Source organism: Rana temporaria, chromosome 12 (genome assembly GCF_905171775.1).
Source record: "Rana temporaria chromosome 12, aRanTem1.1, whole genome shotgun sequence".
Taxonomy (NCBI): Eukaryota; Metazoa; Chordata; class Amphibia; order Anura; family Ranidae; genus Rana; species Rana temporaria.
In genome coordinates, this window is record NC_053500.1 from 51,952,216 (window position 1) to 51,971,556 (window position 19,341).

General features: G+C 43.1%; 1 protein-coding gene across 1 annotated transcript in view; it reads right to left on the reverse strand.

Moving 5' to 3' along the window:
* The window catches only part of TBKBP1 (TBK1 binding protein 1), a 233,803-nt gene that overhangs the window by 14,556 nt on the left and 199,906 nt on the right, over positions 1 to 19,341 (reverse strand). The window contains exon 8 of the mRNA XM_040331215.1: positions 4,586 to 4,695. Within this exon, the coding sequence (XP_040187149.1) occupies positions 4,586 to 4,695 (110 nt within the window). The remainder of the gene's footprint in view (positions 1 to 4,585; positions 4,696 to 19,341) is intronic.

Consider the following 19,341-nt stretch of genomic DNA (forward strand, 5'->3'; position numbering starts at 1 on the left):
GATTTATCATTTAATCAAGACAAAGGTCAAATTTTGGCAAGACAAAAGTTTTGTCGCTTATACAGAAATGTAACTTTACTGAAAATCCAAAAATATGTCAGCAAATTAAGTAGTGGTGCTGTGAGATCCAAATTTAATATCTTGTATGACTTCCATGAGCTTGAAGGACAGCATCCATGCGGTTTGGCATGGATTCATACAATTTATTGATGAAGTCATCAGGAATAGCAAAGAAAACAGTCTTGCATGCCTCCCAGAGTTCATCAATATTCTTTGGTTTCGTCTTCCAGCTTTCATCCTACACCACATATGCTCAATGATGTTCATGTCTGGTGACTGGACTGGCCAATCCTGGAGCATCTTGATCTTCTTCGCCTTAAGGAACTTTGATGTGGAGATGGAAGTATGCAATGGAGCACCATCCTGCTGCAAAATTTGGCCTTTTTTATGGTTGGGAATATAAGAGGTAGCTAAGATTTCTTGGTATTTTATACTATTGATGTTGCCTTCCACCCTGCAGATCCCTCGCACAGCCCCATACTGGATTTAACCCCAGACCATGATTTTGCCTCCACCAAACTTCACTGTTTTCTGGGTAAATCTCGGCTCCATGCAGGTTCCAGTAGGTCTCCTGCAATATTTGCGGCGACTGTGGTGTAAATCAACAGAAGATTCATCTGAAAAATCCACCTTCTGCCACTTTTCAGAGTCCATTCTTTTATCAGACTGTGGCCCTTGGCAAATGCCACACTTTTTTCAATTTACTTTTGTTTAGTGCTGGCTTATGGGCACTGATTCGACCATGGAGGCAATTTCAAGACAGAATCCGACAAACTGTTCTGGTTGACACAGGGACTTCAGGTGACCAGGTCTCGTGGAGCTCTGCTGCAGTGGAAAATGGGCTGGCCTTGGATTTTCGAGCCAACAAACGGTCCTCTCGAGTGGTTGTCTTGCGGGATCGGCCTGACCTGGCCTTGTCCAAAACGTCTCCAGTCTCTTCAAATCTTTTTTTTATCCTCTGAACTTGACGCTGAGACACATTGAAGGTGTCTGCCACATCAGCAGTGGATCTGGTCTTCAGCCTCTTGATAATCAACACTTTTTAATTCATATCGTTTTTATTGTTGTTTGCGTGACAAAAGTATAAAAAAAACACAGTGCACCAGCGTGCATAGTCTTGACATAATAAATACACGTCACACATTTTTTTCCCCTTTTTCTCCCCCTATCATATCTTCCTCTATTACTCTATTGCGTTGTGATTAAGTGAAAACCCTCTTAGTTCCATGTTATCTTCCCGTGTTTCCACACTGCCTACCCATCCCTCTATCCCTCCCCCTCCCACCCACCCGCCCTCTCCTCACACCGTGAACCAGTTTTTGAGGTTGGTATTATTCATTAATTAAGACTTCCCTAAAGAGGAATGCCCAATAGTGGGTTGGAATATAAATTAAGTTTATTTTTCTTTTAATTTTCTCTTTCCCTTTCCTTCTCTTTCCCCTTCCTTTTTTAGAGCCAGCTGTCATCTTATTATATAGGGCAACCTATTTCATCCAGCCACGGTTTCCACATCCTTACAAACTTTTTGTAATTGCCCTGTTTAGTAAGTGTAAGGCCCCGTACACACGACCAGTTTCCTCGGCAGAATTCAGCTTCCGACCGAGTTTCTGGCTGAATTCTGCCGAGAAACCCGGCCGTGTGTACACTTTCGGCCGAGGAAGCCGACGAGGACCTCGGCGAGGAAATAGAGAACATGTTCTCTATTTCCTCGTTGTTCTATGGGAGCTCTCGGCCCGCCGAGGTCCTCGGCGGCTTCAGGGCTGAACTGGCCGAGGAACTCGATGTGTTTGGCACGTCGAGTTCCTCGGCCGTGTGTACGGGGCCTCACTCTCTCACTTCAAACCATTGTGTTGATAGTTTCAACCCAAGACTTGACAGTGGGTGGCGTCTGGGCCTGCCACCTCCATGCAATTAACTTCCTTGCCTGGAAGAGGCATCTCAGTACCACCTCGAGGGAAACGGCTGGCACTCTACCTTCCTCTATGCTGCCTAATAGGCATGTCTTTGACTCAACTCCCAACTTGATTTTAAAAGTTTTATTTATTTATTATGTCAACCACCTCCTCCCAATATCTAAATAGCTTTGGGCATTTCCATAGCATATGAATAAGGTTGCCTGTCGATCTGCACCTTGGGCATTCATCAGTACTTCTCCATCCAAGATTAAACATTCTCCTGGGGGTGTAGTAGACCCTATGCAATAGGAATAAGTGTGATACTTTCTGAGAAGGAGAGATAATCAGCACTTTAGTCTCTGGGTAAATCTTAGGCATGTTTGCAGAGGTCTAGTTGCAGGTGAGAAGGTCTAGTGTACTGATGTTCTTTTTATACACACCTGAGACCTAATTGATCCATTATTAGTCACAGGTGAAGCTCATATAACAAGGCGACAACACTTATGTCTTGGCAAAAATTTACTCAATGGGCTTTACCAAGCTGGGAATATTAGAATACTTTTTGTCAGTTTCGTTTTGCACTGAAACATTATTACAAAAGCTGTTGGGATTAAAATTACCCATTTCTTGTAACAAAATCTTGATTAGAAAATATTTTAGCGGCACTTCAGGTCAATTTGTACACAAGCGACAAGACTTTTGTCAAGGAATGTATACCTTTCTATTCTAATATTTTATTTTCTATTCTATTATTTTCTATTCTAATATAATTATTTAAAATTCTAATATTTTCTATTGTTCTATTCTATGCTTTTCTATTATAATATTTTATTTTTCATTTAATTATTTTCTATTCTATATAAATTCAAATTTTTTCTATTTGAAATTCGAATTTCGGGAGATGGTTATATTCTTTCTATTTTATTGTGAGCTCTAATGAGCAGGGTCCTCTGATTCCTCCTGTATTGTATTGTGACTGTACTGTCTGCCCTCATGTTGTAAAGCGCTGTACAAACTGCTGGCGCTATATAAATCCTGTATAATAATAATATTATATTATATATATATATTTTTTTTTATTCTAGTCACGTCTTTTATTTTCTATTCTAATCTATTCTTTTATATTCTGTTTGAATTCAAATTTATTCTACCAAAATTAGAATTTCAAAAAAATTGTTATATTCTTTCTGATGTATTGCAAGCTCTAACGAGAAAGACCCTCTGATTCCTCCTGTATTGAATTGTATTGTAACTGTACTGTCCCTTGTGTTGTAACGCGCTGCACAAACTGTTGGCGCTACATACATCCTGTATATAAATAATTAGGGCTGTTACTGATTAAAATTTTTGTGTTCGATTAATCTTTTTTTTTTTATCGATTAATCCACTAATTTCGATTAATTATAATGCACATACAGACCCAACTACTTTTAGCTGATCTCCTTGCATTGCAACTCTGCATTAGTCAGTGGTAAATGTGTTATAGACTATATACAATCACCCAACACTAGTTAGTTTCCACAATCCATTAACTTCACAGTTCACACAAATACGTTTTAAATTCAAATTGTAGCACTGACGCAAGTAATTTTTTCTCATTAAACTTTAACAAAAACGTAGAAAGTTAGTTTAACTTTAATTATAAAACGTATCTAGTATATTGACTGTCAGTCACTTTATAGCAGGCAAGTAGGCATCACTTTAGCCAGCCACACAGACATACCAGAGTGTTTACATTTTCTGAAAGCAGACATGATCACATTTTATTGACAATTTACCCTGAAGAACTGAACAGTCTTTCGCACGGAACAGATGTTGCCAATACACAAAGAATTGTCTGCACAAAACTGCTTAGGACAGGAAAACAATTGTTATTTTTGCCCCCTTCCCCTGATAAAGCCTGATGCATCCTCCTGCTCCACAGATGCAAAGGTACCTCAATCCAATGGGTGCAGTTTGCTCGCATCCAGCAGGGTAAGTCTCACTGTCCAGGCTCTCTGGTGACGTCAAGAATTTTGACCGATCAAAATAGTTTTGATCAATCAAAATAATTAAAGATTAATTGAGGAATTAATCTTTAATTTCCCTGGTGACAACCATTGATTCCCTCACTTTGGAGGGACTTCTTCTCACTTGCCATTTTGGCTATGGGACAGGAAGTGAAGGTTAACCTCCCTAATGGGAAAAAGATGGCAAGAGTTATAACTTTATACTGTATCCAAAATGTAGAACCTGTAGTTCTTGTATAATCCACTCTTGTTCTGATGACAACTCAAAATTTTGGATTTACCCTAACTTTGAGGCCTTTTAGACTTGTAGTGCCAAACCTATATATTCAGAGCACATTTCTAAATGCATATAAACTGTTTCTCAATTATATCATTCAGACTAGGCATTGATCTGCTATGATGATAATGGTCACTATGACACGTATAGAGGGGGAATCTCCCCAGCAGAGATGGAAACAAATCCAAAACTTTAAAAAAGTAATGGCTTTAGATGTACCTTTATACTGTGTGCCATAGGGAGTTGGCTTTGGTTTTAAACATTAAATAAATAGTATGTATTTCCATTTTCACACCTATTTTTTTTAAATTTCCTTTTGTAGATAAGCATTGGTATATTATCACCTGCTTGCTCCTCCAGCAGTGACCTCAGAATCCGGCTTTGTAAAGCAGTAAGGTCTCGCAAACGGTAAAGCTCCTCTGTCAGTTCAGTGTACGCCAGGGCCAGGTTCACCCTAGAAACATAAAAATACTACATTATTATACTGTCAATGTCCCAGAAGTCATTTTCATTCATACATAGCTATTATTTAAGAATCACTACACGTATTATGCTCCCTATAGAGAAAAGTGTCTTGTGCTGGTCAAATAACTAAAGCAGGTGTCTTCAAACTACGGCCCTCCAGTTGTTCAGGAACTACAATTCCCATCATGCCTAGTAGGGTTGTCCAGATACCGATACCAGTATCGGTATCGGGACAGATACCGAGTATTTGCGGGAGTACTCGTACTCGCGCAAATACCCCCGATACCTAAATAGAATACTTTCCCCCCCCCTTTCCCCCCCGCCGCTGCCGCCGCCGCATTGCGCCGCCGCATCGAGGGACATGGCTAGAGGGACATTGCTGCATATGTGAGGGACATGGCTAGAGGGACATGGCTGCATATGTGAGGGACATGGCTAGAGGGACATTGCTGCATATGTGAGGGACATGGCTAGAGGGACATGGCTAGAGGGACATGGCTGCATATGTGAGGGACATGGCTAGAGGGACATTGCTGCATATGTGAGGGACATGGCTAGAGGGACATGGCTAGAGGGACATGGCTGCATATGTGAGGGACATGGCTAGAGGGACATGGCTGAATATGTGGGGGACATGGCTGCATATGGGGGGGACATTGCTGCATTTGGGGACACATTTAAAAAAAGTATCGGTATTCGGTATCGGCGACTACTTGAAAAAAAGTATCGGTACTTGTACTCGGTCCTAAAAAAGTGGTATCGGGACAACCCTAATGCCTAGTCATGTCTGTGAATGTCAGAGTTTTACAATGCCTCATGGGATGTGTAGTTCCGCAACAGATGGAGAGCCGTAGTTTGAGGATCCCTGAACTAAAGTCTTCCAAGTCTTGTTTATCCAATACATATTATTGACTGCTCATTGTAGACCAGGGGTGCCCAATCTTTAGAAGAGCGAGGGCCACTTAAGCGACTTGGTAACCAGTCGCGGGCCACAATTAGCGGGCGGATGAAAGGTCACGGCTACTCTATAAGGCCTCCGATCTGATATGCCCAGATGGAAGGGCACAACTGTTTTTCTTTAGCGGATCAGATTGGAGGTAGGCGGGTTTAAACGGTCAAAAGTCTGTTTACATCTGCCGCTCTGATTGGTTTGGGCAAATCGTGTGAAAAAGGCCTAAGACTGCTTTCACAATGATGCACTGCGGTTTACCCACACTGTAGGTAAAACCATGGGTACAGGTTAGCCGAACTTTGCTATAGACTCTGTCTGTGGCAAGAGCAGGCGCTGTAAAGGAAGCATCGCCTAATGGGGATCTGCTCCGCAGCTGCTTGCTTCCTCTACTACCGGCTTTGTTCACAATACTGATTGCTGTGGGATGGCGGTTCGGCAACCGGCAATCTAGGCTTGCCAACACGCAGTCCCAGAGCAGGAGGTCACGGGCCACATCACATGTGACCCCAGGGGCACTGGTTGGGCACCCCTGTTGCAGACAATCCTTTTTAGCCATTTTAAATAATGAGCCTTAACGCGGAAGTAAACCCATCCATAAAACAGTTACCTTTCCGTCATTTGTGCTGGAAATGTAACACTCCTATTGGTTGTGCTCTCAACCAAACTGCCAAACCATCCAATGTCTGGTGTCATAACTGATCACATGTTCAGCATCATGGCAGTTGTAGATTAAACATAGGCCAAGATGGCCGCTTCTTTGGCTGAAAACAATAGGAGGGTTTACTTCCACTTAAATGTTTGAAACCTGCTGCAGAAGAACAGAGATCTGGTTGATACTGTATGATAGCTAGCTATCTTATATAACCAAAGACATCCCTTTTATAAAATAATGTTCTTATTTTAACTCCATTTTCCTCGCTGGTTGTTCAGATGTCACAAGTATGAGACAGATGCATCTTTGAAGCTTCTAATTTAATAGCATTCCTGCATCTTGAGAGTTTCCCCATCATAGTGCTGTGGATTGACAGGTTGCAAATGACCAATTTGCAATAACAAAATGTCAATGTGGCTTATCTAAAATATACATAGCTTGATAAAGAGGATTATATTTGTAACAGGAGGGCCCGTGGAATCCAGAAGCTCTTAGAAAGCATGAGTCAGAAAATAATGGACATTCAGAATATACTACCTGAGATGGGACTGTTGTGTGGTTATTGTCCACAATATATTCCAGGATATCTGTGGAGAACTGGTTGCTGTTTGTTGATTCTGAACTCAACAGGTTAATTGAAAGAGTGACTCATTCATAATGTCACGCATCAACGTATCAATTTTGATTTTAATATAATAATATTTTTGTATAAATTGTTTAGTAAACTTTTACCATTATTACTTCTTTTGTATTTGAGTTGTTACCATTAAAGCCCCACCTTGGGGGGGTTTCCTTTTCCATTCATAATGTGGGGACACATACTGTTAGGTGTTAATGTCATCAACTCCAGCCCACCTGTCTGTCTGGTGTGATGTAAACGAATCTAGGATGGCTTCTGAGGATCTTTCATTGTGGCTTGTGCTAATTGACCCTGTATTGTGTGAATGTCTATTGATGATAATGTGTATTGAGAGTTAACAGACAGCCTAAAGGTCAGGTGTATGATTCATCCGCTGTAGTTAATTAGCTCATGTAAATTAGGCAGGAGCCGGAGTCAGGATGTCTGTTAAAAGATGTATTGAGGAGGATGCGTATTGGGGCTCGTTATGTAAACATTGCGTGATGTTGTGGGTGGAGTTGGGTCATTGTTCATTTGATTACTGCAGTATCCTAAAGTGTATATAAGAGCTGTATTTCTCAATAAAGGGTCATTCCTGTTGAACCTCAAACAGAGCTGTGTGTCTCGTTAATGGGGGAATTCTTATGGGTCGTGTTCGCCGGATTGTGGAGTGTCGGTAGCTGCCTTGTGTTCGGGGAATGGAATATCCTAAACGGCTTTGACCCATGTCCCATTTGGGGTGCCGTTACAATATTCCCTTGAAGTAGAACTATATGCAAAACACTTTTTTTACTAGTAGAGTAAGGGAAGGTTATAACCCCTGTTGCTTATTTTTTTTGTCATCTGTGCCCCAGTGGAGAGATTTCCCTTTACTTCCTGTCCCATAGCCAAACAGGAAGTGAGAGGAAATCCCTGCATTTTGAGGGAATCCCTTGAAGACCCCCAGGGCACCAGAACTAGTGTCCCCATTGGAAGATTACTTTTCTGGGGACAATCCTAAATTTGGGATTTTCTTTTACTTTTAATGATAATGGTAAAAAAACAAATAGAGAGAATGCATCCAGCCATAAAAACCTGACAGGGGTTCTAATCCCTCTCCAATCTTTCCAAAAAGAAATAAAACTTTTTGCCTTTAGTTATACTTTAACTATGAGAAAAACTATGTTTTCTTTATTCTAGGTACCTTGGGTTAATTCATGATAACTTTTTTCTATGATTTGTTCCATTTATATCAATGTTAAAATATGTTTCTGGTACAAAGCAAGGTGACATTAATTACAAAAGCTAAAAAAGGTTGCATTATTTTTTGTGCACTTTATGTAATTTAACCACTTGCTTACTGGGCACTTTTACTCCCTTTCGGCCCAGGCCAATTTTCAGCTTTCAGGGCTGTTGCATTTTGAATGATAATTGCGTGGTCATGCAACACTGTACCCAAATAAAATTTTTATATATTCTTCTTCACACAAATAGAGATTTCTTTTGGTGGTATTTAATCACTACTGGGGTTTTCATAGTTTGATATAAAATTTAGCAAACAGGTAATTTTTCTTCTTCATTGATGTGCACTGAGGAGGCTGCACTGATGGGCACCAGAAGGCACTAATAGGCTGCACTGATGGGCACAGATAGGCTGCATTGATAGGCACTAATAAAGCGGCATGGATGGGCACTGATGAGGCAGCACTGATAGGTGGCACTAAAGGGCACTAATAGGTGGCACTGATAGGTACTGATAGGTGGCACTAATAAGCTCTGGTAGGTAAAACTGATAGGCAGCACTGATGATGAGGCACTGATTGAAAGCACTGATAAGTGGCACTGGTGGGCACTGCTAGGTGGCACTGGTGGGCACTGATAAGTGGCACTGGTGGGCATTGAAAGGCAGCACTGGTGGGCACTGTGGGGACACTGGTAGGTTGCACTGGTGGGCACTAATAGGTGGCACTGATAGCCTCACTGATGTGCACTAATAGGTGTCACTTGTGGGTGGCACTGATAGGCGGCACTGATGGGCACTGGCAGGCATCACTGATGGGAACTGAAAGGCAGCACTGATAGGCACTGATTGGCATCACTGATGGGCACTGATTGGCATCACTGATGGGCACTGATTGGCAATTATAGACAGTACTTATGGGCACTGATAGGCGGCACTGATGGCAATGTTGTGTACTGATAGGCGGCACTGATGGGTGGCACTGATGGTCAGCACTGACAGGCATCACTGAAGGGAACTGAAAGGCAGCACTGATGGGCACTGACAGGCATCACTGATGGTGCTGTACTGATAATCAGAGCACTGATTATAAGTGCAGATGTCCCCACTGAGGAAAAGCTGCTTATCGGCTCTCCTCTCCTCATGCGCTGTCAACGTGAAGAAAGAAATGCCGATAACCGGCATTTCCTATTTACACTGTGCTCTGCTGTGCTGTGATTGGACACAGTTGATCACATGGTAAAGAGCCTACATCATAGGCTCACACTGCACCATGACACACCACACCACCGATCGCCTTGTGCACGAGTGGTACATTCCGAAGGACATTATATGACGTCCAGCCAAAACGGTAAACCCACCACCTGCTCGTCAATCTGGCCAGGCGGGAAGATGTTAATTGCTAAAGCTTAATTACATAAGTCACTAAAGTGACTAATACCATTCTCCCAGTAATACCAATAAAACCAGAATTTATTTACAGAAAAGCCCCCAATCATGGTGATATAGTTGTAAAGAAAATCTTAGATTTACCAACCAAGCCCCCCACATTTTGGGACAGAAATGGCTTCTTTTCATGCAGGAAGTGCAAACCATGCAGGGAAGTGAAACAGCTACAAAGAGGACTGGATCATTTTTCATCTCCCTCGAACAATCGGACAAACCAAAAGACTCTTAAGAATCAGGATTGCCGAACACATCAAGAATATAAGAAATGGATTTACAGACCACAATGTGTCTCTCCATTTTAAATTAAGACATAACCAGGATCCTTCAGGTCTAGAATTTTGGGGGGTAGAACATCTGGCAGCACACTGGAGGGGCTCACATAGAGTACTTGAACTGTCTAAGCGCGAAACAAGATGGATCTATTTGGCCGATGTACTAACGCCAAAAGGCCTCAACGTAGAAGTTGATATTAATTGTTTCATTAGTGATACATAGACACACATTATTCCTTCAGTGGTGCCATTCCAATAATAGTAAGATAAAGATTTTCAATCAAATGACCTCATTTAAATCTTACCACTATTAATATTTACCCTCCATTCCGAAGAGATTTAATCAACCTTATGATGTTAGCAAGAATTATATTATTCAGGGACACTTTTGCTTTGTTCTCTGACCCTGTATTTATCTGCCCCAAGTGGTGAGAACTATATTGCATGTCCACAGTGTTTTTATATTTTATATTTTTTAAATCTTTATATATATATATATATATATATATATAGATTTTATATGTTCTTTTAGATATATTTATAGCTCTACAAAATGAATACATTCATCACATAACTATACAGACACTCCGGCAGATATTACTGTATTAATACATCTACGATCTCAATTGAACTAGGGTGGACTATACATATATATATTTTTTCCCGATAGGAGGATGGTTATGTATGTATGATGCTATATTTTATATTCTATGTATTTTGTAGCATACTATATTTTACATACAGAGAACCAACCATATGAGTAAGATACCAATATATGGCGCATAAGGATTTTTATGTAATTGTGTTTACTTTGATATCCATTGCATAATTGTATAGTCATATTTATGAGGATTAATTTTATAGGGATGGTTTACTTGCACAGACATTTTAGATATTTTAGATATTATTTTATCTGTGACTTTATTGCATCCCCTGAAGGGGTTTCCTATCCCCCACGTGGTGAACAACAGTGGTGATTGGGAGCACATCTTATCTACCTCTACACTGTATAGGATTACAGCAAACGTTGAGTTTGCCAGCGCTGCTGCAGGACTGTATTGGACCCATTGGGAGTCAACTGTTTACTATTCTGCCTTTTGCACTTTTGGACTGTTTTTTTTAGCAGCTTCTTTTTATCCGGGGTATATCATTATTGAAGTTGGACAATCTGAGTGGTTATATCCTAAAGCGCAGAGCTGTACATAGATAAGCTGCACCTACTATTTCTGTACATCTTTTACAAATACCATTCTCCCACCCCATCTCCACCTGGTCCGTTCCTATAGGGCAGCCCTCAAAATTTCCACTCGCCTACTAGCATTTGGCGAGTGGATATAAGCTGGGGGCGAGTGATGACAGGGCTACATGACCAATCTCCCTCCAATCTGTGCCTACACTTAGAGTCCCGATGAGATTGGCGGCCGAAGAGGAAAGGTGCATGCTCGGGAAAAGTAGTCTGGTGAGCCGCGCACAGGCAGAGCAGTACACAGGTGCTCTCCTTACAATTCTCATTAAGCCATGGGACCCAACAGTATGACCTCTCTGAGCCAGCCCCCCTCCCCCGACCAATGTAGCTGGAGAGCAGAAAGTAATGAGTGAGGTGGAGGATTGCAAAAATGACTACTCCGGTGCAGCGCTCACTGAAAGTTGCCCTGACATGAGAGCGGCAGCCTTCTAGTTTGTGCAGTTTTCTTCTCCTTGTGCTCTATGTAAGTGTCCAAGACTGGTCTCAATGTGTGCTGTGCGCTGTCAGTGTGCGCTGTGCTATGGTGTCAATGGCTGTGCAGTTGTGTGGATCTCAGCGCTGGATTGTACTCCCTCCCGCTGTGCTGCAGCTCCTCTCCTCACTGCCAGCCTGAATAAAAGGGGGAAGTGGGGACATGCAAGCGTGGAGCCACACACACAGGCTCCTGATGATGAGATGAATAGGAGAGAGGGAGAGAGGATGGATGGGAGTTGCAGAGGAGAGAGCAAGAGAATGGGGAAGAGACCCAGTTCTAGTGCCCTGTCCCTCTGGTCTGCCCCCAGTGCCCTGTCCCTCTGGTCTTCCCCCAGTGCCCTGTCCCTCTGGTCTGCCCCCAGTGCCCTGTCCCTCTGGTCTGCCCCCAGTGCCCTGTCCCATTTTGTTAAAGTTGTTGTTGGTAATGCTCCAAACCAAACAGGTTGTCTTTATTTAAACGAACAGCAAAAACATACCAGATCACAGCAACAGAAGCCATGAATAAGCACTAAGTCAGTGCGAAACGTCGGTTATCCTCCTGTTTCTGTTGCTGTGATCTGGTATGTTTTTGCTGTTCGTTTAAATAAAGACAACCTGTTTGGTTTGGAGTGCGGCCATCCATCCTTCATTTTACGCCAATGCTTGCCTAGTGCACTGCCAGCACCCTTGGAATCCTACACCTGTGTATGACCCTATAGCAGACCCACCTTGAGCGGTGATTTTCCTTCTTCTTTTGTTGTTGGTAATATTTAATTTTGTAACTTGATTCTGCATAAAACATTGTCATTCCATGAGATAATCTACGAGGGCGTGTTTACGGGTGCAATTAGGCGCAGGGCAGTGTATGAATTTGGTGGGGCAACTGGTGGCGAGTAACTCTTGAGGCCTGGCTAGTAGCTCAGGACTTGAAATTTTGAGCCCTGCTATAGGGCCTAACACACATTTTATTAGACATTTTTTTTTTTAAAGAAAACAGTTAACAGAGTGAGCTAATTATCTCTTTTAGCCACTTTAGCCACAACTAGGGTAGAAGTGGGCTGCACATGACATTTGGCCTAGGAGACAGACAGTATCAACCTACATCATAAATATATTAGTGTATGTTACTTTGTAATGCTGGCCATACACTATACAAAAAAACGAAATTTGGTCGTTCAGACAGTTCGAACAGTTAATGGGCACAAAATCGATAATCGTTGGGACGTTTTTGAGCCGAAAAAACGAAGGACAAGTTTGGAAATTTTCTGCCGAACGAACGATAAATCGGAAGGTTAATGTGCTTTCCGTCCGAACTTTCTGCACTAGGTATATGTAAAAAAAAGAACCAATTTTTTTTTATTTATGTCCACTGAATGATTTATTGGTCATTACACGATGGCACTATCATTTGCGCTCACGACCGAACGTTCGTTTTTTGAAAGTTCGTTCGGACTATTTTTCGTAGAGTGTATGGCCAGTATATATGTTTGTGTAATGGATATTGTGTTTAATTTTGGGGGGGCGGGCTTTTGGAGGGGGCAATAAACATGACTTACAACTCATGGGTTATGTAAAAGAGCTGTTCTGTTAGCTTCACTGGAATTTATTAGACCCAAATTAAAAGTAAGCCTACCAGTAGGCTTACTGCTTGTGTAGACTGGATGGCCTTAGTCGTTGAGTGAACTCCAAGATTCATCCTCTTTCTTCAGACGCCAGAATGGCAATACAGTCAAAGCTGGTGAAGTGAAAGGAGCATGCCTTCAGTGCACCTTTGTGGGTATGGGGCAGTGCAGGAAGCATATGGCGAATGGCAAAAAACAAGATGCAGAGATTCCGATGTCCCGGAAAACAGGTGACCAGGCAAAATTTGGGCCTAGGACACATATATTTTGGGCAACAGTAATGTGTACTGAAGATTGATGAAGTATTCCGCTACACAGGAGTTTTATACACTTCTTTCTTCCACTCTGGGGACTTGTAAGTATTTTGAAAAAAGACCTCAAATGTATATCCTCCAAATGTCAGGCCGCGTACACACGATCGGTTAAACCGATGAGAGCGGTCTGATGGACCGTTTTCATCGGTCCAAACCGATCGTGTGTGGGCCCCATCGTTTATTTATCCATAGGTTAAAAAAAGCAATCTTGTTTTAAATTTAACTGATGGATACCTAACCGATAGAAAAAAAAACGATTGTTTGTAGGCACGTCCATCGGTTAAAAATCCACGCATGCTCAGAATCAAGTCGACGCATGCTTGGAAGCATTGAACTTCGTTTTTTTCAGCACATCGTGTTTTACGTCACCGCGTTCTGACACGATCGTTTTTTTAACCGATGGTGTGTAGGCACGACTGACCATCAGTCAGCTTCATCGGTTAACCGATGAAAATGGTCCATCAGACCGTTTTCATCGGATGGACCGATCGTGTGTACAGGGCTTCAGTGTATCCATGGCTAAATCAACATATTTGAATGTGAATTGTCTCCTATTGGTTAGTTCATATTTTCGTGACAAATGTTACAGTTAAACCATTTGTTCAATCATTTAGCAAAAACAGATATTTCTTATGGGCTTATTATCAGCTGGCCTGTGGTTTGCACAAGATGATTAGTAATGTTTTTTGTAATGTTCAAGCATATATACATCTTAATTCAACCACAGTTGACAATATTATGAATTCCATTATCTAGCTATCTATTCTTTCGATATCTTATCATTAAAATATACTTTTTTTTATCTAACACCAAGAAATTACACATCTGAGCTACAAGTAAAAAAAGCCTCTGATGTGATGTAATGTGCTGCTAACATGCAAATGTGTCTTATTCCCACTGTAAACTATAATTTGGAATATTGACTAATTGGGCACAAATTGTACTACAATTTTTCTGTCATTTTTGCCTTTTTTCTCATCTGGTAATCCTGTGAATAACACACTTCATGTCCCTATATAAATCCATGGCTCCATGGTTGCCACTCAGGCTAGATTTTAAATATATCGGCCTTTGTTCATCTGAATGGCAGTTGATGGGATTAGTAGTTTACAAAAGAAATCGCTCAAAAGCAAGAATGTTTTATTTATTTATGTAGCTCTACCATTGGTATTAACTGGTTCTTTTCTAAAAGTACAGAGGCTGCCAACCCCCGCAAGCACCAGTCCATTTTCACCGGCTCTAATAACACTAGGGGATGTCTTTTTAAGATTTGTTGCCTGAAGAAACTTTAAAGTGGAGGTTCACCCTATAAAAAAATTCTAACACTACACCCAGCCCAGTTCTGCATATAAAATTACACTGACCTTTTTTTTTTTTTTGCCGTAGATAGCGTTTAGCCTTAGAATTCACCGCGGCTTCCGGGTAGGGAATCCCGCGGGAGTGGGCGTTCCTATTGACATGCCAATTGATTGACATGCTAAAGGAGGCCGCACACAGCGCGTCACGACTTCCCGAAGGAAGCTCGGGTTGGCTCGGCTCTATTCAGCGCCTGCGCACCGGCGCCGAATAGAGCCGAGCAGACCCGAGCTTCTTTCGGGAAGTCGTGACGCGCTGTGTGCGCCGTCGTTTAGCATGTCAATCAATTGGCATGTCAATAGGAACGCCCGCTCCCGCAGGATTCCCTACCCAGAAGCCGCAGTGAATTCTAAGGCTAAACGCTATCTACGGCGAAAAAAAAAAAAAGGTCAGTGTCATTTTATTTGCAGAACTGGGCTGGATGTAGTGTTAGAAATTTTTTATAGGGTGAACCTCCACTTTAACAGGAGAGCCGTAAGAGCCGGTTCAAACACAGGCGGCACGACTTTGGGGGCGACTCGGCAAGGCGATCTCAAGGCGACTTGAGAGGCAACTTGCAAAATGACTTCTGTATTGAAGTCGATGCAAGTCGCCCCAAGTGGCCCCCAAAGTCGCACAGGAACCTTTTTCTAAGTCGGAGCGACTTGCATCGCTCCTATTAGAACGGTTCCATTGACTACTGCGGACTGCGACTTGTCAGGCAACTGAGTCGCCTGACAGGTCGCCCCTGTGTGAACCGGCTCTTAGGGAATGGGACACTCCAAAGCAATTAGCACATAGCAATTAGAGGACAATCTTCTCCTTCAGTAATTATCAGTCAAAACCTCCACAGCTAAAGACCATGAGATAACTTTCTGAACAGGCTAATGTCACACAGTTACAGACCATGAGGCAAGTTTCTTTGCCATCTGGTTACCTTGTGCCTAACTGTTGATATCCAATTTGATTTCATGAACACGACTGCACTGTCACAGGGATCAATTTAGGGTCCTTACTCACAAGTCCCCAAGACAGCTGCCACCTTCCAGCTTCCCCTGGACACAGTCCAGCGAGTGACAGTCCTTCTCCAGGCCAGATCCCTTGTGGTGAGTACCTGCAATTTCCCTTTCAAGCAGATCCACCCAGGTCCCAGGGCCTGATTCTGCTGAGGCCTCAAAAACACCTACACAGTCAATGGGCTGCCTAAGGGCAACAGCCCCTCAGCCTTTGGAACCCTCTGGGGGAGAAGAATCCCAACTCTCCAGTGCTTCAGACTATTTATCACCTATCCTGCTCCCTTTTGGACTTGTTTGGAGCATGATACATATGCAGGCTACCTAAGCTCTGGAAGCTTCTTCTAGAGGCAGTAGGAAGCAATCAAACTCCCAGTCTGTGAAACCCTGAATAGACCAGGACAAATTATCACTGCTCGCTTGATTACAGAAGGAACCAAAATCAAAATTGCCTAGCATCTTATTCTAGGAGAGTGCCACATCTATTTGTGTTTTCTCTCCTAAGACTGGGCTTGAAAATACGTTTTCTCAAGAGCTTAGTGAATGAGGTAAAGCTCTGATAACTTCCATCACCTGCAGGCAAAAATGCTGTTTTATTATTTTTTGCCTTCAAATGATTGGATATTCTTTGCAAAGTGAAACTTTACCACATTTACTAAGCTCTGGGGCAAAATCCCTTGCAAAGTGACCAGCCTATTTGCGTTTAATAAACCAATCCCTGTTACTTAACCCATTGACGTTGACAGTACGCAGATATGCGATGCGACCTCACTGTACTGTTTTTTTTTCCGTGGTGCCATTTACCTATCTTTGTGCGGGGAGTGTGCCGCACAGTATGCTTCCAGCACTGAGACCTCACAAAGAGCCCCAAGTCCCAATCCTTAGTGTGGGTTGAGGTCAGAACTCTGTGCAGGCCAGTCAAGTTCCTCCACCCCTCCACCCTCGCTCATTCATGCCTTTATTGATCTTACTTTGTGCAGTGGTGCACAGTCATGTTGGAACAGGAAGGGGCCATCCCCAAATTGTTCCCACAAAGTTGGGAGCATGAAATTGTCCAAAATGTCTTGGAATGCTGACGCCTTAAAGTGGTTGTAAATTTGTAAACTTCTGGGTATCACGGGCTCCGGCACTGTAATTGGCCGGAGCCGCAATGACATCACACTAGCTGAAGCAACGGCACGAATGTGCCAGTGATTCAGTGTGCATGTGGCGATGACATCAGCACATGCTGATACAGGGAATATCTCCTAAACTGTGTAGGTTTGGGAGATATCTGGGGTAGCTACAGGTAAGCCTTATTATAGTCTTACCTGTAGTAAAAAGTGGTCTGTAAGGGTTTACAACCACTTTAAGTGTTCCCTTCACTGGAACTAAGGGGACAAGCCCAAGCCCACACCATAATCCCCCTCCTCCAAATGATTCGGAGCAGTGCACAAAGCAAGGTCCATAAAGACATGGATGAGCGAGCTTGGTATGGAGTAACTTGACTGGCCTGCACAGAGTCATCCTGACCTCAGCCCGATAGAACATCTTTAGGATGAATTCGAGCGGAGACTGTGAGCCAGGCCTTCTTGTCCAACATTAGTGCCTGACCACACAAATATTCTTCTGGAAGAATGATCAAACACTCCCATAGACACACTCCTAAACCTTGTGGACAGCCTTCCCAGAAGAGTTGAAGCTGATATAACTGCAAAGGGTGGACCAACTCAATATTGAACCCTACAAACTAAGACTGGGATGTCATTAAAGTTCATGTGTGTATAAAGGCAGGCTTCCCAATACTTTTTACAATATAGTGTTTAATGATTGTTAAAATCCCTCCCCCCCTAGGCTGATTTAGCAAAAAGGACAGTTGATACAAACTATGGATCTAAAGGTGAAGATGACAATTTCTAGATTGGGAGAAAAGTAACCCTACTTACAGTATATAGAAATATAACAGTAAACATTTGTGGTATCAGAGCCCCACACACAGCAGGAGTCCCCCATCAGAGCACGCCGCAGCAGGTGTCCCCCATCAGAGTCACCCAGACAGCAGGCGGCCCCCATCAGAAGCCCCCCCACAGCCGGTATCCCCATAGATCAGTACCGTACCTGTCAAATAGATCCCTGTAACTTGGGCGTGCTGGGAGCAGAAGCATGTTGCAGGGGGGCGGAGCATTTCTGAGAGTGCACGGGATGATTGGCAGCAGCTGCGGCCAACCCGCTGCAGTACTCAGCAGCACGGATTCCGGGGACAGCGGGAGGTATGCGCTCGTCAGTTGCCAGCAGAGAGGGCAAGCAGGATGTGGAACCGCAGCAGCCGCTACATGCGCTCCGCCTCTGGACACAAACCAAGAGGAGGGAGGGAAGCACTCTGAAGCTTCGGCACCCCACCTCTGCGGTGCCCGTGTGCGGAGCACCCTGTGCACCCGCCTAGGATTGGCCCTGGTGGTATACACCAAACTGGTATAGGTTAAATGCATTTATAGGTTTCCCTTTAGGCCCCCTCATCCCCCCCACCTTCCAGTAAGCATAGAGGGCCAGATTCTCCAATAATCTGCAGCGGCCTCGCGTAAGCTTTTTACACCACGCCGCCGCAACTTACTGGAGCAAGTGCCGTATTCTTCAAGCACTTGCTCCGTAGTTTGCGGAGGCGTAGTGTAAAAGGCCCGGCGTATCCCCGCGTATTTCAAAGGGGGCGGCTTATATTTAAATTAAGCGCGCCCCCGTTTCGATCGAACTGCGCATGCGCCGGGTTAAAAATAGCCCAGTGCGCATGCTCCAGTTCTCCGCGGAAAACGTCAATGACGCCGACGTGTGCGTCATTGACGTAAAGTCATATTCAAGAACGACTTAGGAAAACGACGTACCCGACGGGAAAAGACGACGCGGACCCGACGCCATACTTAACATGGCATACGTGGGACTGGCGTAAGGTTACCCCCCATATAGCAGGGGTAACCTTACGCTTACGCAAACGACGTAAGCGACGGTTACGCGACGCAATTTCGTTCGGGAATCGGAGTATCAGGCTAATTTGCATAAACAAATGAGACCTGAACGTAAACGCCACCAAGCGGCTGGCGGCGAATTATATTTAAGATCCGACAGTGTAGGTGACTTACACATGTCGGATCTTAAGCGTATCTACGCGAAAATGATTCTAAGAATCACTCGCATAGATACGCGGGTCAAAAAAGAGAGATACGACGGAGTTTCCTGAGATACTCCGTCGTAACTCTTCTGAGAATATGGCCCAGAGTTTTAAGGAGTATAATGGTGCTAAATTCTGAATATCAAATGTGAAGTTGAAAAAGTATCCTGAAAACCTTGTTGCATTTTTATAAATTAAGAGCCAATGAGGTCGATTTATTAAAAATGGAGAGAAGAAAATCAGCACATGAGTAAATACTTGTTAACTTTTTTCCACAAAATGAAAGGCCAATTATGATTAGTTGCTATGGGCAACAACCACAGATGTTTGCTTGTTTTCTCCAGTCAGCC